Raw genomic sequence first — 26,932 nt, forward strand, 5'->3', positions numbered from 1 at the left:
AACGCAACTGCCTGCAAATGACTGTAAACGACCTGGTGTACATGGACAGATAAGATAAAATGTAGATGGGTTCAGGGGCTTCTGAAAAAAACGCCCAACTGCTCCTAAACGGCCATTTCCAGCGTCCCGTGTACATGGAGCCTAAGATAAAATGTAGGTGGGTTGAGGGGCTTCTGAAAAAAACGCCCAACTGCTCCTAAACGGCCATTTCCAGCGTCCCGTGTACATGGAGCCTTATACCTAAAAAAAAGTTATATCCCTTGCGCCACTGGATATTTAATTAGGCCTAGATGTAATATCTTTTTTTTTTTTTTTTTCCAAAACATTTTATTGAAATCTCATTAAAGCAAATGTACAAAACATCAGATAATCGGACAGTCGGAAAGCACACATTAAATGAAGGAACAATAACATGAGTCAGAAGAATATGGTGCTAGACGAGACGGGGTGAAACAGACCCGAACTCGGTCGCTTACAAAACTACAGAAACATACATGACGGTTATGAGTTTGCAATGGTAAGACCACAATCGTACTTAAGTCATGTGGGTGACTGTAGTACTGATTAGGGCTAAGGGTTTGTCCCCTGGGCCACAGCAGCGACAACCTCCGCAGGAACATGGAGGCAGTGGGTATTAGAGCAAATGCGGGCGGCGGCGGTGCCACCTCTGTACCGACAACCCCAACGGGGAACTTGCTATGTCTGAGCACAGGGGGCAGTCACCATTCAATTATAGTACCCAAGCTAGGGCTGATCGGCAAGAACTGCATACCTGCCAACTGTCCTGTTTTTCCCGGGACAATCCCGGCAAATAGGAGCCTGTCCCGGGTAATTTACATTGTCCCTGTTAATCAGGTTGTCTCTCTCTCGGTGCCCGCTCACTCTTCCCGCCTGTCGCAAATTTAACGTGTCACCGGAGGCAGGGTGTCAGCATGGTGCACTTTCCAAAATCCGCCAGCAGGGGGAGGCAGAGCACCTTCCGACAAGCTGACTCTTTAGAATTGCAGGGAATTGTGATGAGAATTTTAAACTTTATGCAGAAGTAGTGCAGCTGAATGGGAGAATATTTCCAACTCTGCTACTTTGGCCTCAAGTTTTCAATTCCCTTTTCAATTTCCTGTAATTCTCTCTTTATGAAGTAGACCCTATAATCTGATAAGTAGGCGGAGATTAATTATGCAGAGTGGGCGGAGCTTCTGGGACGTGGGTGTGGTAAGTAATTGATAGCTGTGCTGCAAAGCGTCCCTGGAAATTTTTTTCAAATGTTGGCAACTATGGAACTGGCCGGCAGGGACCATCAGTGAGGGAAAAGCTTGGCGGCCCATAAGCGATACGGGTCTGTCAGTGAGGGGCGGGGAGAGGGAGGAGGGGGAGGAAAGGAGAGAGGGGAGATGGGAGGGGGGAAGGGAGAACTGGGTGGGGGGAGGTTGAAAAGGGGTGTGAAGGAATAAAGGGTTACAGAGGAGCTGACAGTGAAATATAGAAAAATTGTAGCAGCTAACCCTGAGGGGAGAATACCAGTAATATCTTTTTAAATATGTAAGAAGAAATGCAGCAGCTGAAGAGTAAAGCAGTGGTAAATATGTAGTAGCCTCTTAAAGAAGGGACTATCTTTCCTCAATGCTTATACCATGATAAATGTTCCAAACTAGCAAAAAGTGCTAATAGTGCATAAATGAACCTTATTTCATATCAAAACATAAATGGATGACAGTAAATTACATAATATAGACATGTGCAAAATTGCATATAAATAGTGCTAAAATGCTCAGTACTTATAAAGTAAACAAATTATTGTGCAAAAAGATGATGCAAATTCCAGTACACTTAAAAAGTGATCTTTGCTGGTGAAAAATCTTAATAAATGAAAGTGCAAAATGATGACATAAAAAATCCAATACACTTAATGAGAGATCTTGTGTTGGTGAAAAAACAGTCTTTTTTAAGTTAAAGTGCAGGTGCTTTCATTTTTTTTGTAGGTTACCTGTTTAGAGTTACAGAGGAGGTCTAGCATGAAAATTATTGATCTCGCTCTAACGTCTGTGGCAATACCTCACATGTGTGGTTTGAATGCCGTTTACAAATGCGGGCACGACCTACGTATATGTCCGCTTCTGTGCAGGAGCATGAAGGGATGGGGTGCTCTAATTTTTTTTTTTTACACTGTCCCTTTATTTATTTATTTTTTTACCACTTATATTCCTATTAGACCTGGTTCACACTAGCGACAAGTCGCACTCCCTCGCGGTCCATTGACTGCTACAGGACCCGTTCTAATAGGAGTGACACAAGTCGCTCCGACTTAGAAAAAGGGTCCTGTACTACTTCGGGGCGACCTCGGAGGGACTTCCATAGACTTCCATTATATGAAGTCTGTGCAAGTCGCGCCGAAGTCGCGGTGCACGGGACTGACAAGTCGCCTCCCGAAGTAGTACAGAGTCGTGTCGCCTCAGTGTGAACCAACTCTTACAAGGAATGTAAACATCCCTTGTAATAAAAATAATGGCAGATCCTCTTTTTTGAGAGATCTGGGGTCAAAAAGACCCCAAATCTCTCATTTACCTATAAAAGCAAAAGAAAAAATGTTTTGACATTTTGACTTATAAAAAATAATAATTTGTTTATGCCTGAGAACAGAAAGTGACGTCAGAGGTTCGCTCTGGTCCTCCAAGGGCATAGAGCCAAGTGAGGGGCCATCTTGCCCTCACTCGACTTGCTGGCCAGAAATTGGCCTCATCGGATTGTTTCTGGGCTTAAAGAATAGCTTCCCATAAGCTCAAAAACTACCAGGAAGCAGTGGGAGTGGGGGGCACCTCTCCCGTCACTTCCAAAAATAATTTTGAGGCAAATCCACTGCTGGGATCACTTTTATCGGAAAGCTGGCCGCCGAAGGGGGAAAGAAAAAAAAGTGTGGGGTGGGGGTTATGGCATCTAGCTGCAGCCATAGCCCCGGTATTTAACGTCAAAATCATGGCGTACATTCCCAGTTAGGCTGTCGGCAAGTGGTTTAAAAGCAGCCTGAGTAGAAAAGCCTGTCCCCTGCCAGCATGTTGCAGAATGGGACCCTTGTTCTGTATGGGGAAGCAGTGGTCTCTCTGCAGAGCAGAGGCGTAACTACAGGGGTTGCAATTGCAACCGGGCCCCTTGCTCCAGGGGGGCCTGTGAGACTCCCCTGTACACCTGGATAGGAGGGGTGGTGGGGGGCAGCATGTAGAGAAATCACTGTCCTCCTTTTTCCTCCTGTAGCTGCAGGAGGAAAATGGAGGAGATTGGTTCCTCTGTATGCTGCCCCCGCCACTCCTCCTATCCAGTTCACTTTTGTTCTGCTGTTTCTGGGCCCCACAATGAGAGTAAAGGGCCCCAGGATCAGTGGGAAGAGCCCCAGGCTTGAAGGGAAGGGCCCCAGCCAAGGGTTTGGGGGGCCCTTCATGGTTTCTTGCACCGGGGCCCTTAAGGTTCTAGTTACTCCTCTGCTGCAGAGGTCTGATATTCCCCCTTCTGAGTCAGACCTATAGTTCTGCACTCGGAAAAGTTCATGCTCCCTGCTGATTGGATAGATCTAGCCCTTCCTTACTAGCATTGTAAGGAAAAAGCACCACATGTTTAAATGGTAATTTTTTTATTAAATATTTTAAATATTAGTTATGGCACCTGTAAAGTCCCAATACAAATACTAATGGGTATGTGGTGTGTTATCTTATGAGGCCAGCTGAAATCTGTATTGATATTAAAATGCAAATTTCCTTTAACAACTTCTGGACCGGAAGATTTCCCCCCTTAGGCTGCATTCACATGTCAGCGTATGATCGCGGGCAGAACCGCCGCGGTTCCGCCCGCGATTCGGAGATTAATTGCAAATCGCGGGACGCCTAGCGTTGCCCGTTGATTTGCAATAGCCCCCCAAACGCCGAGCGATGTTGCCGCGATTTACGCCCGCCGAATCGCGGCAACATCGCGCAAACAAAATCGCGGGACGCAATACGCTCCAAAAAAGTATAAGAGCTTCTTTGGAGCGTATTGCGTCCCGCGATTTTGTTTGCGCGATGTTGCCGCGATTCGGCGGGCGTAAATCGCGGCAACATCACTCGGCGTTTGGGGGGCTATTGCAAATCAACGGGCAATGCTAGGCGTCCCGCGATTTGCAATTAATCTCCGAATCGCGGGCGGAACCGCGGCGGTTCTGCCCGCGATCATACGCTGACATGTGAATGCAGCCTTAATGACCAGGCCATTTTTTGCGATTCGGCACTGCGTTACTGACAATTGCGCGGTCGTGCGACGTTGTACCCAAATAAATTTGATGTATTTTTTTCCCCCACAAATAGAGCTTTTGGTGGTATTTTATCACCTCTACAATTTAAAATTTTTGCGCTAAAAACAAAAAAATAGCGACAATTCTGAAAAATAAAACAAACAATATTTTTCAGTTTCTGCTATATAACATTCCCAATAACAAAAAAAAAAATCAATTTTTTTCATCATTTTAGGCCAATTTGTATTCTGCTACATATTTTTGGTAAAAAAAATCCCAATAAGCGTATTTTGATTGGTTTGCGCAAAGGTTATCACGTCTACAAACAAGGGAAAGATTTATGTCATTTTAAATATTTATTTATTTTTTACTAGTAATGGCGGCGATCAGCGATTTTTAGGGGGACTGCGACATTGCGGTGGACAGATCGGACCCCCAACTGACATTTTTGACGCTAAAAATATGCACTGTCACTGCACTAGAGGCAATCAAATGGTTAAATGTGTCCCTAAGGGGTGCTTTCTAACTGTGTGGGGGATCGACTTTTGGAATGAACACAGGGACCTGTGTTACTAAATAGGAGGAACACAGGATCCCTGTGTTCATTGCTGACAGAACAACAGTCTCCTGTGTTTACAGCAGCAGACCGCCGTTCTGTCTCCACGGGGAGCGATCGCGGGTGCCCGGCAGCAATCGCGGCCGCTGGCCCTGCAGATCAGCTTCCTCTCTGGTGAATGGGCGCGGGCGCACCCCCACGATCGCTCCTGCGAAGCGACGTATGGGTACCTTGTTTCGTGGGAACCTGCTGACCTGCCGCCGTATATCTGCAGTAGCTGGTTGGCAAGTGGTTAAATAACATGTCTGGGGGATGCCCTTAACCTGGGTGTGATGTGGTGCATCTGTAGAATGTGTACAACCTACTCCCCCCCCCCCACCTCAAATTCCATAAGAGACTTTTTGGGTATGGACTTGAAGGGGGAACACCATGCAAACATAAAAAAAAAAAAAAAAAAAAGAATTGGTTCACCCCCAAAGCCATACTAGGCCCTTATTTGAGCATGCCTGCCAGTAAAGGGAGAGAGGGATGAGTGTGTAGCCACCCCTCTTCTAAACCATAGCAGTCCCGCTAGAAGTCGCTGATTGCCACCATCGCTAGTATAAAAAACAAAACAAAATTCCAGTGAATATCCCCCAGTTTGAAGATACGATGACTTTTGTGCAAACCACTCAATATTCACTTATTGGGATATTTTTTTATACCAAAAATTAGTAGCAGAATACATATTGGCCTAAATTTATGAAGAAATTTGATTATTTTAAATTTTTTTATTGGATATGTTTTATAGCAGAAAGTAAAAATATATATATATATATTTTTTTTTTTTCAAAATTGATGGTCTTTCTTGTTTATAGCGCAAAAAAATACAAAATGCAGTGGTGATCAAATACCACCAAAAGAAAGCTCTATTTGTGGGGAAAAAGAATGACATAAATTGTATTTGGATACAGCGTCGCATAACCACGCAATTGCCAGTTAAATTAATGCAGTGCCATATCACAAAGAATGGGCTTGGCATGAAGGGGGGTAAATCTTCTGGAGGTCAAGTAGATAATAAAGTAAGTTTATTATTAGTGAAATGAAACACCAGGAAGCAGAATACAGTATAAGTGAACCATAAACAAAGTGACCGAAAACCTAACTAGCAAACTAAGGCCTCATACACAGGATCGGATTATCGGATGAATTTTCATTCGTTTTTCTTTGTCGGATACTAGTCTCATACCGCAAGTGAAGAGGTTACTCAACATATGAAAATTTTCGTACGACAAAATACAACTTCAGAAGTGATGTCATGTATTGAATTGTTTGGTATGTATTGTTTTGTTTCTGAGCATGCGTAGTCTTGCTCTTATGATTTTTTTTGGATGAAAACTGTACTAATTAAATAAAAATTGGACATTATGTTCCCGTACAATAAAAATTTTATAGCCTTCACCTTCACCTTGTGTCGTCTGAAAAGTCTGAATCGGCTGTTGAAAGCACTATACTAACGATCAGAAAATTGGCAGATTGTTCTTCGTACAAATTTTTACTTCTGATCTTCTTATCGTGTGTACGGGCCTTACCTATAATCCAATATACAAACAAAGGGGAGCATGGGTAAATAGGGAAAACTGGAGGTGCAAGAAACAGTCAGGAAGGGGAACCAGAATTGGGATCAGGAACAACTGGAACAGATATAGATGCAGCAGGGTACAGGATGCAGGGCAGGAGCAGGATTCGGTAAGAATTAGACTCAGGATAACTTAGCAAGCATGAATCTGGCTAGTGCCACCAGCAGGTGATCCAGGTCTTGAGATTGACATACTTTTGTGATTTTCAAATAAAATCAAATTAGGATCAGGAACAAGGGGAGCAGATATGATGCAGTAGGGTACAAGATGCAGTGCATGAGCAAAATCAGGTAGGAATTAGACTCAGGATAACTCAGCAAGTATGAATCTGGCTATCAGACAAAACACTGAAGCAAGAGGTAATAGTAGAGGAGGGAATAAATACTCTCCCAACAGCCAGCATAAGGTGGAGACTGAATGAGATTTGCTGGCTGCTGGAAAACACCCTCTAGTGGACACCAGAACTACAACCTTCCGCTCTGAAAACCACAGCGCCCCCCAGCAGGTGATCCAGGTCTTGAGATTGACATACTTTTGTGATTTTCAAATAAAATCAAATTAGGATCAGGAACAAGGGGAGCAGATATGATGCAGCAGGGTACAAGATGCAATGCATGAGCAAGGTCAGGTAGGAATTAGAATCAGGATAACTCAGCAAGCATGAATCTGGCTATCAGACAAAACACTGAAGCAAGAGGTAATAGTAGAGGAGGGACTAAATGCTCTCCCAACAGCCAGCATCAGGTAGAGAGTTATTGGGATCTGCTAGCTGCTGGATGACAGCCTCTGGTGGACACCAGAAGTAAAACCTTCGAGAACCACAGTGCCACCAGCAGGTGATCCAGTCTTGAGATTGACATAATTTTGTGATTCTCATCCACCCCTGCTTTGTTATTTTTGCATAGAAAATAGGTTGATGCAAAAAGGTTGACTGCTAGAGAATATAACTACTCCAGAGGGGGTCCCCCTGAGCTCTCTCTTTTCTGTTGGCCCACCTCATGCTCCAGGGTCAAATTTCTAATTAGTATTATAAAAGTCAGCTCCTACCTTTAATAAATATGTTTTTATTTTTACAAACAAAGCAGCAGACAATCTGTTATTGAATGCAGCATTTCCATGTCCCAGTGTCCCTAATATCCTGTACTGTGTGTAAGACTCAAGGCTGCTATGCCCACTCTTCCCCCAGGCAGCTGGTTGTAATGAATACACCTGTCCACATTCACACCCAATGAATGCACTAATACCAATTGTATAAAAGGAATTGTCATATGATATAACAGCACCAAATAATAATAGGAAGTGATGTCAGCACTCCGTAGATCCTTCCCCATTGTGCCCAGGCATAACTGCATTCTACCAGCCAAAGCAATGACAAACCTGCCAAAGAACTCTGCCAACTAAAAAAACGCCCACATTTAGAAGCAGGTGGCCTATTGTGGCACAATGTAGTTAGAGCCAGCAGCTTACTTCCAGAATGTTTCAACCACACAAATGATATTATTCAATCAATTAATCAATCACTAAATCAGTCAAGCATTTAATTTAATCAGTTAATTAAATAAATGTATATATTTGTAAGGTAACATTTTATAACTTTTGTCGTTGCTTTTTTAGTTATGTTTCGACTTTATGACACAGATGGGAATGGCTCCCTTGACAGCACGGTAAGTGTCCAAAGCTTCAGTTTGATTTCATGTTTTAAAATATCGCCACAGCGCCCTGTTAAAAAAAGCTGTTTTAGAACATGCGTTGACATTTGAAACTCTGCGATCTGCTTAAGTTAGGACAATAAATTTCTATTTTACTTTTATTTTTGTTGTTTGTTTTGCAGGAGTTGGAATGTATAATCTCCCAGATGATGCATGTAGCTGAATATTTAGAATGGGACATCACCGAGCTTAGCCCTGTAAGTGATGAAAGCCTTTTTCCATATTGTACTCCCTTTGTACATATTCTACTCCCATATTTGTCCTTTTGCTGGTTTCCATACTGGTTGCCTAGCTTGTGAGTGTGAGTACTGCCATCTACTAAGGAGAACTTTACATTTTTAGTGAGAATATATTAACCACTTAAAGCGGAGTTCCGGCCTCGGAAATAATTTTTTACTAAAAATACCCGCGGGACAGTCAGGGCTAGTAAATTCCACAATGGATAGCCTCTGTACTGTCCCAAGTCTCACTTAACTTTTAGAAGAAATACTTACCTTGAAAATTTCTTCTCCAGCGCTGCCATCTCAGGTGTGGGCAGCTGAAGCCAGCATGTCCTCTTCTGCGTCCTCTTCCGTGTCCTCTTCGGTCCCGCAATGCACTGCATTGGCCCCGCCGTCACTTCCGGGGCAGGAGCGTCATCCCTGCACAGCTTCTGGGCATGTCCAGAATCTGTTTAGCAGGGAATGGCTCGCCTACACTGGAACTGGCGAGCGGGGCCGGTGCAGGCCCATTGATTCCTGGGAACGATGACGTTTATCTCCCAGGAATCAATGCAAGGAGGAAGTGACGGCACAGGCCGCGGCCGCAGAGGGAGGAAGTGGAAGAAAGGTGAGTATATTTTCTTCAATATCAAGGTAAGTAAACAAAAAAAAAAAAATTGTGACTATCCATTTATTTTACAGGTGACACTGAGCAAGCGGATGGCCCAAAGTGGATTTTGAGGCCGGAACTCCGCTTTAAGGACCAGGCCTATTTCTGACACTTGTTTACAAGCTAAAATCAGTTTTTACATTATCGTGCATGTTCCATTATCCAGCTGGCGGTCGCTACAGCACCCAATACTTTTAGAGCTTATTCCCAGGAAAGTTTATGATGGGAATATGGACTGTGAAGTGACGAGAAGGCTACCCTTGCGGCTGAGTGCAGAGTACCCCTGAAGGTGGTGACAGAGGGTGCTATGCCCAAAGATGCACGGGTTGCCTGTAGATGAAGCTGCCCGATGGTTCCAGGTGGGAAGACACCTAAGAGCAGAGAAATAGTCACAGCAGATGATTCTCTGGAGGTGCTGGTGGATCTTGACAGAAGGATAAGGCAGGAAGCAAGGTCAGGAGCCAGGGCCGAGGGTCAAACAGAAGGTAAATCAGCAGCAGAGGCAGAAGCATGGTCAGGATCTAGCCAGGGTCCAACACAGGATGTCAATCAGGAACAAAAGCAGAGGCAGGTCCGTGGAGCAAGCCAGGGTTAGAGCAAGGAGAGAAGCCAGAAAAGGTCAGGGGCAGGGATAATCCGAACACTCCCATGTTCGGTTCGCAGCAGAACTCCCGAACAGGGGAAATGTTCTAACCCAAACAGCAAACCCCATTGAAGTCTATGGGAGCCGAACAGGAAAAATCAAAAGTGCCCATTTTGAAGGCTTATATGCAAGTAATTGGCCATAAAAGGTGTATTGGGGTCTGGGTACTGCCCTGAGGGATATGTACAAATAAAAAAAAAATAAAAAAATAAAAGCAATTGTTTTTTCAGGAGCATTGATTTTAATGATGCCTAAAGTGCAACAAGGAAAATTAAAAACTCCTTTAAATATAGTGCTTGAAGGGTCCCCTAATGTGCCTGTAAAGTGGCGCATTTGTAGCATATACAGTACATGCTACAGAGAAAATTACATTTCTAAAGAAAAAAATCCCATTTAAAATGTCTCAGGTTACATTTGCTGGTACCTGGCTACTAAAAAAAATAAAGAAATAAATGGCATGGGGTCCCCCCCAGTCCATACCGGGCCCATCGTCAAAATGTAAAAAAAAAAAAGCGTGGGTTCCCCCCCCAAAATCCATACCAGACCCTTATCCGAGCATGCTACCCCTCCTGAACCATACCAGGCCACATGCCCTCAACATGGGGGGGGGGGGGTGGGGCAGAGCCCCCCTGCCCCAAAGAAGCACCTTGTCCCCAGGTAAATGGGGACAAGGGCCTCTTCCGTACAACCCTGGGCTGTGGTTGTCGGGGTCTGTGGACGTCAGAAGGGGGCAGTGCCACCAGATGACATAACCAGGTGGCCCCTCCCCTTGCCTGTATAAGAGCTATCATGGGGACAAGGGCCTCTTCCCAACAACCCTGGGCTGTGGTTGTCAGGGTCGGCTGGTGGGGGGCTTTTTGGAATCTGGAAGCCCCCTTCAACAAGGGGGCCCCCAGAGCTCGGCCCCCTCCATGTGAATGGGTCTCGGGTACATCGTATTAGTACCCATTCACCAAAAAGGTTTCAAAAAGAAACACAGGACAAATCCTTTATTAAAAAAATAAAAAAGTGTCCCTTAATGTAAACCCAAAAGTTTACCAAAGGCTGTCATGACAGCCTCTGAAGCAGCCGGGATACCCCGGCGAAAGTGGTCAGGCTACATGCTCTGTCCTTCATCTGCTCCCCTGGACCTCGATTAACTTTTGGCATATGAAGCTTATTGATTTACTGATGGAATTCGCTTGGATGAAGTTATTTTAGCAAGTGACTCTGAAGATAAGTATGTTTTTCCTTTTTTGTTTTATGGAGACATATCAACAATGATGGCCAGCATAAGGACTATTATTTAAACATACTTTTGTTCAAATCTGGCCAGCATAAGGATTACACTTCAAACATATGTCTATTCAAATCTGCATCCCTCCAAAAGAGGATTAACACAGGATTGGGGTCATTGGCAATACATCATCCCAGTTACTTTTTACAGTCTGTGTGTGCTATATATTATACACTTATTCTTGGATGGTGTTATAAAGATGTCATGTTGGACAATGTTTGCTTATATATTACCATGACCATTCAAGGTGAAATACACTTGTGTGAGGGAGGCAAGGATTCTACTACCGGCCTTTATAAGAGACACTTTTCCATACTTCAACATACCTCCTCTAGACCACGACTGTGAAGCCTTTATACTTCTTGGACTGCGCTTTTTCATCAAACATTGTTAAGGAGGGAAGCTGATAATCAAGAGCCCCCCCAACATATTTTATGAGTGGCCTATATATACCCCATAAGTAATCAATTATATATGTAACTCGGTGATAGAATCACAATGATATGTCATATAAATCAGATGTGATAATATGCACACATTGCAAATAATTGGATAAATAAAACGTTTATAACTAATCCAATAAAGTGATAAGAGTGAAATAAAGCATAATGTGTATAATGGGAGTGGAGAGAAACACAAAGTGCACAATCAATACTCTAGATTAGTGAACTGGAAATTGCAAAATATGGAAGACCAAACAATAAGTGCACAAATATAATTAAGTATTAAGTAGTCCACAAATTTCCTTAATACGTGCAAACGATTTAAAATGATTATAAATATGATAACACACCCCTGACGACGTCATTCTATGACGAAACGTGTGGGGATTGGCTGGCGCCTTGACGCATGCGCAGACGAGGGACACGGTGGCCATCTTGATGGTGGGATATCCACACTACTTCACCGCTGTTTGCTGATTTTGAGCTACCGAAATGTAAGCTGCTTTTAGTTTATGGCTGAATAAATTGTTTGATATGCTACACCATGAGGGGATTTTCTTCTTATATTTCCCGAGTATCTGAAGGTGACTTTGGGGATACCCAAATTGGTCGCTAGTGAGAGGAGGTGCTTGGATGTGATCGGTCCTTTCCTGCCACTGTCTCCAATATACTTTGGGCGTGTTTTGACCCTGTGGGGTCTATCAAGTTGGTAAGCGTACCCTACTATACTGCTTGGTGGTGGACTCTCCTGTTTTGCACCCCTCCATATCTATAGCCTATGTTGATTTTTGCCAGTACACGTGGGACTTGCCTTTTCCTTGTATACCAACATCTTTTACTTTGGACTAGCGCGACACCATTCTATGCCGATTTAAAATGATTATAGCGTATATATTTCCCCTGTGCAAATGTGAAAAAAGTCCAAAAACAGTCTTTTAAAGGTGCACAATAATTCTTCTTTTTGTGTAAGGTGAATCCCAAATATAAACACCAGGTGAGGCATCAAACACACCGCTGTGAGTGCAATGGCCGCTCACCTCACTGCGGTTAAAATACCGCTTTAAGATCACTTCCAGGGGGGTGCATACACTCCTCCTCGGTGTTGGTAATGGTAAGTAAATCATGGATGGTGGATGGTAATGGCTCCTGTATTGTCACTTCTCCAATGCAGATAAATCCATAGCAGCTCTTGGATAAATAATAAAGGGCTCCATGGTGAACTACGTAAAATAGGGGGACTTTTAATAATAGTAAACTTATTTTTACAGTACAAGACAGTAAGCAACTCAGTAGGCAGTAGGTAGGGGGAGAGACCAGCGGTGTCTCCAAACCGCGTTCGTCTCTTATTCCTGTGATTCCGGTTTCACCCGAAAACCGGAAGTGACGTCACCCGGCTCCTTCCGACGTGTTGCGTCACCAATAGCGTGATTTTATCAAGGGTAATCATACCTATACCTACCCAAAGAGAGCAGGTACCTAGGCTACTGGAGTCACTGCATTTCTACTGAAATGTTATCAATAGCCATCAGTTTTTCACCTATCTGCTCTTCATACAGGTTCAATTTTGAATAGATGGCTAGCATGTTAATCTTCATGTGTACACATGCAAACATAGGGAGTTCAGTGGGGAGCAATGAATATGGAACATGTCTTTATGTATATACATATTTTAAAATTTGGTTTCAATTAAAGATGATGACCATTTCCAAATGCTGATGGGAATATACCGCATTTATTTAGCCATTATTTTTCATTCACTTCCCTGCGATTTCCAATATAGATCACCTGGAACCCAAAGGGCTGTTTGAAATATATATATATATATGAGTGGTTAGAGCTCATATCCACCTGGTTCTGAGTGTTTGTTTTGCATTAACGTATAGTGGAGGAGCTCCCCTCCAATTAATTGATAGGTAACTCTTCTGTATCTAGTAGGACCCTACAGTGTGGTTGTGTTTTTTCTTTTTATCTTAATACATAGAATGCATTAAGACAAAAAGCCTTCTGACTTTACAACCCCTTTAAGGGAACATGGAACTTCACTTTGTCCAGGGAAGGCAAAAATTTCAGCCTTTCTGATAGTTTTAAGGGCCTTTTGTAGACAGGTGTTTGTTAGCATCAGAACTGCTTCTCTCCCCAATACAAATCAATGGGAATGCAAAAGCAACTGAAAACAGGTTGCTATAGCCTAAATAAAGTCAAATGCAGAAGGAAGTCAAACTGATATCAAATGCAAACTGAATGGAAATTGAAGCAGACTACATTAACACAAGCCAAAATCCAGTCAACACTGGCCCCTATGCAGCCATCTGATAAGCCTCATTTCATAGCCTTATGTTAACATGAGTCCACTTTACTTTCTTGTTTAGAGTAAACCTGTATTATGTGCAGATAAAGTAAGACCAAAGTTGTATAGTGGGTGCTCTAAATGAGCCAAATCCCACCTATAGTGCAAGCTACTCTCCTAGGCACTGGTAATGGTGCCCCATGGAGATCCTATACAAGTACCAACTTTCTGAAAATAATTTACAGAAGATCAGGCAAGCCTCCCTCCTCATGACCACCTGTCATGTACCTGTATGAGGTGCTTAACCTGCCCTCTGATGTGGCCAATAACCTCAAACCAAGGAAGCGAATGCCCATGCTCTGGGATGGCAAGTTTGCAAGCCCAAATCGCTATCAGTGGGTTTGCCGACCCACCATCCCAGAGCATCAGAGTGCATGGAGCCGGCGTCACCAGCAGAGGAAGTAGGAGGCCGCGGAGGAAGCAGGAGCTGCGTAAGCCGATGCGCTACAGAAGAAGCATCAGCTTACGCAGGTCCTGCTCCCTCTGTAGTGCTGGCTCCTGCCCCAGGTGAAGTGATACCAAATGCACTTTGCCTCGGACCTTTCTAGCAGACTGGAGAGCGATGCCAGCAGAAGCTGGAAGAGGAAAAGGTCAGTGTATTAAGCATCACAGACTGTACACTGCACTTTTTCAATGGGCATAATAGCACTTATAAAAAAGGGTTATTGGCCTGCTTTTAGCCAGCATTCACACTGATCCATGGGTGCAGCGCATTGCACCTATGGCTTTCCTGCAGGTTGGTTGCACTGAGCCATAGACGTCTATTATATCCTGCAGGTATGGTGCACTTTCAGAAAGTGCTCCACACCTTCAAGATGTCTGAAAGCAGCCTTACAAGGGGCTCAGGACAGTAAGGGCTCATTTACATTTGCGGTTTGAGGGGCTGTAAAACCCCATAGTTCATTGTGGCCCGCTACCAGTTACCAAGTCACTTAAAGTGGAAGTAAACCCAAGGGTAAAATAGTTAAAAAAAAACAGTTACATTGCCGGCATGCCGGAAATGCTAACTGTCACATTGGATGTGCTCTCAACCAAACTATCAAACCATCCAATGGTCGGTGTCATAACTGGTCACATGTGGAGCATTATGGCAGTTGAAAATTAAACGGAGGCCAAGATGGCAACTTCCTTGGCTGAAAATGATAGGAGGGTTTACTTCCACTTTAAGTAGCCCTCTCTCTTAAAAAAGTTGAGCACCCCTCCTGTATGACAGTTTGAGATGATGAGGATGGCCTCTACAGTTCCTGTCCGAGCACCCCTGAAATTTTGGGCTGCAAGGGCAATGGAAAGACGAGGTGCCAGGAAGATGGAACCAAAGACTTGAACTTGGGGTGCGGGTGTCAAGTAAGTAGAAGCACAGTGGTGACAACACCTAGAATACACCAAGTCCAGGAGAGACCGGAGCCAGGTCACAAGCCGAGTTTGGTAAAAGTTGAACAAAAAGGCACCAAATCATGAGCAAAATCAAGGTCAGGGATGAGCAGAGGGTGGCAATGTGCAGGCACCGAGGTACAGAATCTATAGACCAGGGGTCTCCAAACTATGGCCCTCCAGTTGTTCAGGAACTACAATTCCCATCATGCCTAGTCATGTCTGTGAATGTCAGAGTTTTACAATGCATCATGGGATGTGCATTTCTGCAACAACTGGAGGGCCAAAGTTTGGAGATCCCTGCAATAGACAAACGCTTGGCCAAGCATACAGGCTTAGGTCAGTAACAAAGGCAGAAAACTTAGGCAGGCAAAGATCTAGAAGCTGGTCAGACAAAAGCTGGGTCAATCAGGTGTAGGTAGCAGGAACTCAGGCTGAAAGACAATTCAGAAATAATCCTATGTAGTGTCTATGTTTAAATAGCCCACTAAGTGCCAGTATCTGTGGTGAATGTGTCCCTGTGCATGCCATTGTGCTCACGTTCCCATGCACGTTTGTGTTCAATGCCCCGAAAACATGTTCACTTTATGCACATCAGTCTTATGACTGGCACTACCTTTTACATTATGTTCCTGACACCACCCATGTGACATCTCTTGGTCCTGGCAATAGGTCCATTAGGCACTGAGCACTGCACTATAGGAAACAAGAGGTAATATGCATGTTTGCCCCATATACAGAATTGTTGTTTTTTTCTGGGGTTCCAGCAGCACTTTAGGAAGGCGGGTTGGCCATGTGATAGTATATGGTGCCTTCTATACATTCCAATAGTTTCCTCTAAAATCATTACAGACTAACTCACACTTTATTTAATTAAATTTCCTTTATATTGTAGATTCTCCATGAAATGATGGAAGAGATTGATTATGACCATGACGGTACGGTATCCCTGGAAGAGTGGATTCAAGGAGGAATGACCACTATTCCTCTGCTTGTTCTGCTTGGCTTAGAAAATGTAAGTTGTTGCCACTTTTTGTTCCAGTAAAGGCACATATACTCTGCACTCTGCAAGTGAAGTTGCTCCAGAGTTTAGTAAATGAGCTGGCACTTCACTTTGTAAAGAATACCCAATCACATGCAAGTAAAATGAAAAAAAAAAAAAAAACAGCATTGTTGCTTGCACATGATTGGATGATGGAAGTCAGCTGAGCTTCCCCTCCTTTACTAAGCTCTGGAGGAACTGCACTTGCAAAGTGCCATGTCTGTTTGCCTTTAGTAAATCATCAAGTCCTATGTCTCCAGGCACACAGTGCAATAAAAACAGTTAAATTCTGAAGCTGAATGTGCCTCTTCTCATCAAATCCCATCTACTGGTCCCAGATTCTTTATTATTGAAACCACAAAAGACTGTTTGTGGTTGCTGACTTTTGGTGTCACAGCCCCATTAGTGGACATCAGATAACGAAGTTCACTGGAGGGCAGTGCCATGTTAATGGCATAATGGGCCAATGGGCAAAGTCATGCCCTGGGGCCCCTTCCAGCTTGCATCAGGTGCCTCCTTACATCATGTTCCCCGATACACCAGGTTCTCCCATCACAGTTTCCCCATACACCAGGTTCCCTCATCACTATGCCCCTATACATCAGGTTCCCCCATGGAAATGAAGGCAGCTCCTCCTTCCTCTCCTGTGCTGAGACTGAGGTGAATTCTCAGTCTCAGTGCCAGCTCTATTCTGCCCCCCCCCCCTGCAGGAGGGAGGAGAAAATTGAATCCTCTTTCCAGCAGAAGCCAGCTTTCGCTTCTTCTGACAGGAGTGACAGTGCACCCCCCCCCTTTACATGTCTCTGATCATTGGCCCCCATGCACCTGGGGCCCCTGGGCACTGCCCAGGTGTGCCCATTCATTAAGATGGCCCTGCTGGAGGGGTCCTTGTCCAGAGACATCAGCCCTCAAGTAGTAAGTGACTGGGATAAATATTGGTATTACATCCCATCCAACAGAATTTTTTTCCACTATTTAAGTACAACAAACTTTTAAGGTACCCACAAGGATATACTTCTTCTTTAGGAGTCTAGGATGGGTAAAACATGGTCACTGTCGCTGGGAGATTCCTCCAAATAAAAAGCTATCATAAGGGCACACCCACGAAGATAGGTCATCCATGCCTGGAGGAATGATCACCAGACCAGATAGGATATATCCTAAGATGGTTCATAGCACTATGATCTGTGACTTATTTCCTTGCTCTCATGAGTCAATAGTACCCACCGGTCAACACCTACTAGAATCCTGAAGAAGCAGATTATATCTGAGAGAGGCATTTAGAACTCCCTAATCCTTCACCACAGGCATTACTAAAACCTTCAGGGCCCCGGTGCATGAAATTATGAAGGGCTCTCCTGACTGCCGGTGCACTTTCCATCAGTCCCCGATCCCTTTCCTATGGTCCTGAGACCCTTCCCTCCAACCCTGGGACCCTTCTCTCTGAGCCTTTCCCATTGAACGTGGGGCCCTTTACTCCCTTTGTGGGGCCCTTTATAAGCCCCAGTTCACACTGCTGTAACTTGTTGCCATGTGACTTGCGACACATAAAGTCACACGACAAGTCAAAACAAAATAAAACATTAATTTCAACGGGTGCCATCTTAATCAATGTGGCTCAAGTTGCAGTAACAAAAAAGTTCCTATGATACTTTTCTGACACTTTGGTGTGATTTGAGTGCAATGGTAAATAACAAAAGTTGCAAGGAATTCACAAGGAAATCGCAAACCCAGTCACAAGGAAGTCACACAGTTTTGGGATCAAAGAATATTTGAAAAAATAAAGAAAAATAAAAACATTGTGGCCTCTCCCCCCCCCCCCCCCCAGTCCATACCAGCATACCAGGCCCTTCTGGTCTTGTATGCATTTGGAGGGGAACCCCATGGCCAAAATGTAAGAAGAAAAACAACTTGAGCTCCCCCCCCCCAAAATCTATACCAGACCCTTATCCGGGCATGCAGCCTGGCAGGTCAGTAAAGGTGGAGGCGGAGGGACCAGCAAGCACCCCCCCTTCCTGAACCATTCCAGGCCACATGCCCTCAACTTGGGGGGGGATGTTTTGAGGCAGGGGGGGGGGATTGGTTACTATGTACCGATAGGTATTGGGTATATAGTAACCCTACCCATTCACCAAAAAAGTATACAAAAGTAATAATCACAAGAGACAGTTTTTGACAAATTTATGAAAAGATAAAAAATAAAAAAATAGTGTCCCTCGATTTAAATCCATTATCAATCACGACGCCTGCTGACCCGAAAAATAAAAAAAATGAAAAACTCTCTTGCCTCCTGCCATACGCCCACTCCGAGCTTTAACATGTCATATATAGGCAAGGGGCAAAGCCACCTGGCTATGTCCCCTGGTGGCACCGCCCCTACTTTTTATTTTTTGGGTCAGCAGACAGCGTGGTTGACGATCGATTTACTATTTTTTTATTTTTTAATAAAAGATTTGTCAAAAACTTGCTTGTGTTTTTTTTACTTTTGCACACTTTTTTGGTGAATGGGTAGGGGTACTATCTACCTGGTATTCATTCACATGGGGGGGGGGTGGCACCTGGGGGCCCCCTTGTTAAAGGGGGCTTCCAGATTCCGATAAGCCCCCCACCCGCAGACCCCAACAACCACAGCCCAAGGTTGTCTGGAAGAGGCCTTTGTCCCCATCAACATGGGTACAAGGTGCTTTGAGGTGGGGGGAAGCACCTCCAAAAGTATTTTGTACGAAGAATTAAATACATTTCAGTTAGCGTGTTCAATATTTATTCCCTGTGTCATCCCATTTTATTACACATCACTTAATTTCTGAACTTTATATGTATAGATTGCATTGATTGTTACCAACATGTGGTGAATATTTCATGTCAAAAGCACCTTTAGAAATATATTTACCTAGAAAAATGGTGACGTGTTCAATACTTATTTTACCTGCTGGATATGAGGTTTGCCGTAACTGTTCTATACTTTATATCCACTAGATGGCATATGCAGACCAAGAAATTCTTCAACTGCACAAATGGCCATTTTTCCGTTCATGAGCCCTATAAACTGTACAATTCAATACATTTACATTTTATTTGACATCCTTTTAAAGGGTCTCCTCTTCAAGCTCCTATTTCAGTTTTTAGTACATATCAGTGAGTTTAACCACTTCTGGACCGGAAGGATTTGCCCCCTTAATGACCAGGCCATTTTTTTAGCAATTCGGCACTGTGTTACTTTAACAGACAATTGCACGGTCGTGCAACGCTGTACCCAAATAAAAGTGATGTCCTTTTTTCCGCACAAACAAAGCTTTCTTTTGCGATTTTTATTTTTTGCGCTATAAACAAAAAATGAGCGACAATTCTGACAAAAAAAAAAACAATATTTTTCACTTTCTGCTATATAACATCTCTCCCCCCTCCCCCCCCCCCCCAAAAAAAAAATACATTTTTTTTAACATTTTAGGCCAATTTGTTTTCTGCTACATATTTTTGGTAAAAAAAAAAAAATTGCAATAAGCGTATTTTGATTGATTTGCGCAAAAGTTATTGCACCTACAAACTACAGGAAATATTTATGTCATTTTTTTTTTTTTTTTACTAGTAATGGCGGCAATCTGCAATTTTTAGCAGGACTGCAACATTGCAGTGGACAGATCGGACCCTTGACTGACATTTTTGACACTTTCGGGGGGTCCAGTGACATAACTACAGTAATCAGTGCTAAAAATATGCACTGTTACTGTAATAATGAAACTGGCAGGGAAGGGGTTAACACTGTTGGTGATCAAGGGGTTAAATGTGAGGCTAGGATAGTGATTCTAACTGTAAGGGGGCGGGGCTTGTGCAATGATCACAGAGACCTGTGATCCTATATAGAAGGATCAGATGAGCTCTGTGATCATTCCAGAGTGAAGAACGGTCGGCTGTGTTTACAATGGCTGCCCGTTCTTCTCTCTCAGCGGGGAGCGATCGCGGGTGCCTGGCGGCAATCGGAGCCACCTGACCCGTGCATCGGAGTCCCCGCTGCCGACATCAGTTCACGCAGGAGGGGCTGACTGCCGCAGTATAACTGCTGCGGGCGGTCGTTACCTGGTTAATAAAACACAGGCTTTTTTACTGTATCTCTCAGGGGCCTTAGTGGTAAGATCCTTGGGCTGCACTTTATGGCTTTGACACCCTTGGAGACGTGTGCTGCCTGCTGTGACATAGAGAGTCTTATTCCTCCTTTTGCCTTCTTCTTAATGTAAAAAATGGAACGGACTGCCTGGGCTGTCCCATATATAAGTGTTATGACTATGTTATGTTATAACTTATATAAAGTTATAAAGTTATAGCTTATAAAGTTATAAACACTTACCATATAGAGTTTTATGTTATAACTTTATGGTTCCCAAGAGATTTCATAAGGAAGCAAACTCTCTAGCTTTTCCCAAACCCTGACATAGCACTTATGTTTGGTCGAATCCTTGAAGCCATTTCTGAATTTGTAGCTTTGTAGATACCCTTTTATCGTTTTTTTTTATTTTTTTTATTTTTTGATGATGGTGAACTGTAACATATAACACAGTAAAATGTTCTAATGGCAGAGGCTCACTCCTGTCTGGTTTATGCAACTTAGGGTGTCTTTATAAAAAAGAAAATTGCATAGCAGTCCACCCAATAAAAGCATACACATTCATTCTGAGCCAATGGGGCAAAACAAATGTTATAAGGCCATTTCCGGTGGCAGTTGAATTTTCTTTTTTTAATTTAAAATGGAAAATGCTGGCCCTAGACAGGATTGGTATAGTAAAAGAAAAACTGTAACATAACACCATAAAATACACTGATGGCAGACGCTCGCTTCTGACTGGCTGAATTGTCACAAGCAACTTGCAGATGATACTAAGCTAAGCATGCCAATATCTTCTATGCAGGATGTGGAAACCTTACAAGCGGATCTGAACAAAATAATGGGGTGGGCAACTACATGGCAGATGAGGTTTAATGTTGAAAAATGTAAGGTAATGCATTTGGGCCTCAGAAATACCCAAGTTACTCGCTAGGGGGGGGGGGACCTCTGGGTGAGTCTAGGATGGAAAAGGACCTGGGGGTACTGGTGGACAACAGGCTTGGCAGTGGCATGCAATGCCAAGCCGCTGCAAGCAAAGCCAACAGAATATTGGGATGTATAAAAAAGGGGATTCACTCCAGAAATAAAGAGATTATTCTCCCACTCTACAAGACACTGGTCCGGCCACATCTGGAGTATGCTGTCCAGTTCTGGGCACCGGTCCTCAGGAAAGATGTGCTGGAACTGGAGAAAGTCCAGAGAAGGGCAACAAAAATAATTAGGGGAATGGAAGGCATCGGCTATGAGGAAAGACTACAAGCATTGAACCTATTCTCTCTGGAGAAGAGACGATTGAGGGGGGATATGATATCAATGTACAAATACTGTACTGGTGACCCTAGCATAAGGAACAAACTTTTTAGAGAAAGGAGATACAATAAGACACGTGGCCACTCACTAAAACTAGATGAAAAGTGTTTTAATCTTAAAATACGTAAGGGGTTCTTTACTGTCAGAGCGGTAAGGATGTGGAATTCTCTTCCACAAGCAGTGGTATCAGCAGGGAGCATCGATTGTTTCAAAAAACTATTAGATGGGCACCATAAAGACCACAACATACAGGGGTATACAATGTACGGTTAACAGCAAACACACACACATCATAGGTTGAACTGGATTGACTGATGTCTTTTTTTCAACCTCACTAACTATCTAACTATATAACTATGTAACTTATAATACAAGTGCAATGCAATTCACCCAGAAAAACAAATGTGAGTAGGCTATTTCCTGTACTGGGTAAATATTATTTATTGATTTAAAATGGAAAATATCACATTTGGCCATTAGATGGTGACAGGTATCGTAGTAAATTCCTGTGACACTTGGTGCCATCTAGTGGTCAAATTCAGTATTCCTGTTTTAAATCAATTTGTAGGGATTACTATGCAGATTTTTTTTAAATACATCCCTAAATGTCATAGCTCTTGATATAAAATTTTATCCACAGGGGAAGGAGAAAAGATTTTACAGCTGAAATTTTTCATCGAGGATCTCTAAGATGGAAACTTGACCTCCCAGTTTTTTTACTTTTTCAGACTGTTTTTAGGCCCTAACCACATGATCTTTGCTTGTGAATGCTAGAAATGAATCATATTTACAGATCTTTGTATGAAACATGATCACGAAAATATGAAACAGCAAGAAAGTAATACCAGATAAAATTACACAATAGATTCCCTTTGGATCAGATATATACCCATTCACTAAAATCCTATAGAAACGTGTAAAATTTTTTGAAAAAAAAAAAGAAACTTGTAACATGTTTGCGTAATTTCAAAAGCCATTTTTAGGAGTTTTAATACATAAATCCTGATAATCCTTCAATGGCCATCTCTATCTATATACTTCCGGTTGTGGCGTGACAATGCTTGGTCTACTAATTCTGCATTATCCATTGCCACATGGAGGTAACAAGTGGCTGTGCTGTTGCATATTACGTAGACATGATCCACTGTTGTCACCAACAGGAAACCCGTCCTGAGAAATAACAGTTGTCAGTAGTTGTCGGAGCCACTGCATGTAGACAGGAAGTGTCTGCAGGAGATCAGCAGTGCCGAAATGCAAAAAAAAAAAAAAAGTATAAAATTACTTATATAACCACTTCTGGACCACCCCCCCGCAATGTATTGGTACTGTGCTGCCTGTTTCTGGGTTTAGGGCGCACGCATGCAAACCAAATAATATATACTTATTGGGATTTTTTTTTTTACCAAAAACATGTAGCAGAATACATTTTGGCCAAATTTAATGAAGAAATTTGATTTACCGGATATGTTTTATAGCAAAATAGCAATATATATATATATATATATATATATATATATATATACACAGTATATATATATTTTCTTCTTCTTAACCACTTTACCACCGGAGGATTTTGCTGTCTTACGTCTGGGCCACTTTTTGCAATTCGGCACTGTGCGACTTTAACTGACAATTGCGCGGTCGTGCAACGCCGTACCCAAACGAAATTGACGTCCTTTTTTCCCACAAACAGAGCTTTCTTTTGGTGGTATTTGATCACCTGTGCGATTTTTACTTTTTGCGCTATAAACAAAAAAATAGCGACAATTTTGAAAAAAATAACAATATTTTTAATTTTTTTATATGAAACCCCCCCCCCCCCCAAAAATGTAAAAATCTAAATTTCTTATCATTTTAGGCCAATTTGTTTTCTGCTACATATTTTTGGTAAAAAAAAATCACAATAAGCGTATTTTGATTGGTTTGCGCAAAAGTTATTGCGTTTACTAACTTAGGGAAAGATTTCTGTCGTTTTTGGTGTTTTTTTTTTTAACTAGTAATGGCGGCGATCTGCGATTTTTTTGCGGGGGTGCGACATTGCGGCGGACAGATCGGACCCTTGACTGACATTTTTGACACTTTTGGGGGACCAGTGACATTACTACAGTAATCAGTGCTATAAATATGCACTGTTACTGTAAAAATGACACTGGCAGGGAAAGGGTTAATTTTATTGGAGAGGGAGGGGTTAATGTATGCCTGGTGCTTACTGACGTGTGTGGGGGGAGGTGACTGAGTGACACAGGGACAGATCGCAGGTTCAGCTATGCTGAACCCTGCAATCTGACCCTGCCTGTCACTTAGGAGATCCGCCCGCTGTGTTTACACAAGCGGGAGGATCTCCAGACTTGATTCCCCGACGATCGGGGAAGAGCAGCGGCGATCGCCACCGCTCCTCCCCTGGCCCGACTCCCGCTGTGACTGAATACAGCGGGAGCGAGCGAGAGAGGGGAATGTCTGGCGACATAGGTCTACGTCGCCAGACGTTATCGAACCTCTTTGCCGCAGTAGAGCTCTAGTGAGCAGCGGTAAAGTGGTTAAACTTTCAGGCCCTGTTCACACCTGAGCGTATTTCAGCTCATAAAACGCTCATCTCTGAAGTCTCAAAATGCCCAACAAGCAAAATCCTATTCATTTCCCCCTTGAGAGTTTGTTGCCTGAAGAAAAAAAAAAAAGTACATGAGCTTCTTTTTTGTCAGATTACAAGCATTTTTGTTAGATGTCAATGCCTGCCTCCAAACACCTGCAAAAAACGCCAGAAAAAATGCCTGAAACAACGCCTGAAAATGATACGCTCAGGTGTGAATGGAGCCTAAAGGCTCGTACACACTATAAGAAAATCAGTGGAACATTTTCGTCCAAAAAATTTTCGTACGATTTTCGTATAGTGTGTACACAACTTTCCACAGCCGATTCAGAATTTTCGTAAGAAAATTCTCAAAGGGACGAACTCCAAAATTTTTCTCAGACGGAAAAAAAAAAACGATTTTTTGTACAAGAAAAATCAGAAAAGAAAGACTGCCCATGATCAGAAACAATAAACAACAAACAAAAAAAAGCCTTTGTCGTACGAGAATTTTCGTACGAATTTCCGTTCATCGGTTCCGATTTGCTGTGAAACAAGGATGAAAATTGGACGATCGTTAGCCCGATTTTCTTATAGTGTGTACCCCACTTTAGTCTTTATTTGTTTATATATATATATATATATATATATATATATATATATATATATATATAAATATATATATATATATAAATATATATATATATCTATATATATATATATATATATAAACAGTTGTGATCGAATACCACCAAAAGAAAGCCCTATTTATGTGAAAAAATGATATACATCTCTAGTGTAAGGGAAAGGAGGGAGTGTGCTATACAACTACACTGGAGGCACAATCCCCATATATAAATTTGTATAGAGGGAACATCTGTCCGTTCTCTACCATTAGAGATTGGATAGGGCGGAGCGGGGATTTTAAAGTGCCTAACAAAAAATATATATAGATCCCGTATCATATGTTAAAATGTCAACAATGTATTAATACAACAGTGATTAAAAACATAATTCAATGATTAATATAGCAAGTCAACCGATTTTCACAAAATCCAAAGGATAACATATAAGTGCATGTGGATCTTGGATCGACGCATTTCGCCCTATTGGGGGGCTTCTTCAGGATCCATTAACAAGAGATTCAGTGCACTACATAAACATAAACTCATTTGATAAAAGCTTTATGAGAGTATGTCATATTGTCTTTCATTTTTTTCATTGTATGGGAATGTTATATTGTCTTACATTTGTTCTTGTTTATGTAGTGCATCTCTTGTAAATTGACCCTGAAGAAGCCCCTCAATAGGGCGAAACGTGTCGATCCAAGATCACCATGCACTTATGATATCCTTTGGATTTCGTGCAAATCAGTTGAATTGCTGTATTGATCATGTGAATTATGTTTTTAATCACTGTTGTATTAACCGGTTGCCGACCGCCGCACGACTATATACTGTATACACTATGACTATAGACTATATACTGTATGGATATGTATGCATACGTCACTCGCCTGTCACTGACTTGCGAGCCTATTGTGGGCGGGCGCGCCCCCGCCGAGGCATGCGCCCGCCGCGGCTCGTTCACAGACAAGTCAGTGCGTGTGTCCGGCGTACTCGATGTCCGCCGGTCACACTACGATCGCTCCTGTGAAGGGAGAAAGGCGGAGCGGCTTATGTAAACAAGCCGCCCGTCATTCTCCCTGGTGTAAAAATGAAGATCAGACGGTTCTACTATGTAGAACCGTTGATCTTTGTTTTTACACCAATAGCAATGTCCCTGCACAGTTAGAAACACGCCCCTAGGACACACTTAACCCCTCCCTGTCCAATAAAGTTAACCCCTTCCCTGCCAGTGTCATTTTTGCAGTAACAGTGCATATTTTTAGCCCTGATTACTGTAGTACATAGGTGTGCGCAGCCTATTGCATTAGGGTGTGCACCCCAAAGTTTAAATACACATGCATGTGTTTGCCTACATGTATATGGCCCCGGTACATTACTCTCCCTGCTGGCAAAGTGAAATAGAAGTGTGTGGCACTTCTCTTATGGCAGAGCAGGTCCGAGGGAGATCTTTCCCATCTCCTCACTGGCAAACAGAGCGATAATGCTAATGTGCCCTAGGTGATTAGGGTGTGCCCAGGCACACCCGGCACACCCTGTGTGCACGCCTATGCTGTAGTAATGTCACTGGTACCCCCAAAAGTGTCAAAAATGTCAGTCAAGGGTCCGATCTGTCCGCCGCAATGTCGCAGTACCGCAAAAAAAATCGCAGATCGCCGCCATTACTCGTTAAAAAAAAAACCACCAAAATGACAAAAATCTTTCCCTTTGTTAGTAAATGCGATAACTTTTGCGCAAACCAATCAAAATACGCTTTTTGCGATTTTTTTTACCAAACATATGTAGCGTAAAACAATTTGGCCGAAAATGTTAAAAAATTTTGATTTTTACATTTTTTTGGGGGGGGAATTTCATATAAAAAAAAGTGAAAAATATTGTTATTTTTGCAAAAATTACGCTCTTTTTTTGTTTATAGCGCATGATCAAAAAATCGCACAGGTGATCAAATACCACCAAAAGAAAGCTCTGTTTGTGGGAAAAAAAGGACGTCAAATTCGTTTAGGTACAGCGTCGCACGACCGCGCAATTGTCCGTCAAAAATCACGCAGTAAAAAATCGCAAAAAAACCCCTGGTCTTTTAGCAGCCAAATCCTCCGGGGCTTAAGTGGTTAATAAATTGTTGACATTTTAACATAGAAAAACATTATATAAATTTAATTTGAGTGCATGACCACGCAATCATCAGTTAAAGTAGCGCAGTGCTAA

At 42.7% G+C, this 26,932-nt stretch overlaps 1 protein-coding gene across 1 annotated transcript in view; it reads left to right on the forward strand.

The window, feature by feature from the left end:
- DGKB (diacylglycerol kinase beta) overlaps positions 1-26,932 on the forward strand; it is a 905,602-nt gene that overhangs the window by 328,323 nt on the left and 550,347 nt on the right. Inside the window, exons 8-10 of the mRNA XM_082259056.1 lie at positions 8,042-8,091; positions 8,259-8,333; positions 15,982-16,101. Of these exons, the coding sequence (XP_082115182.1) occupies positions 8,042-8,091; positions 8,259-8,333; positions 15,982-16,101 (245 nt within the window). The remainder of the gene's footprint in view (positions 1-8,041; positions 8,092-8,258; positions 8,334-15,981; positions 16,102-26,932) is intronic.

Source organism: Pelophylax lessonae (genome assembly GCF_965119305.1).
Source record: "Pelophylax lessonae genome assembly, chromosome: 5".
Taxonomy (NCBI): Eukaryota; Metazoa; Chordata; class Amphibia; order Anura; family Ranidae; genus Pelophylax; species Pelophylax lessonae.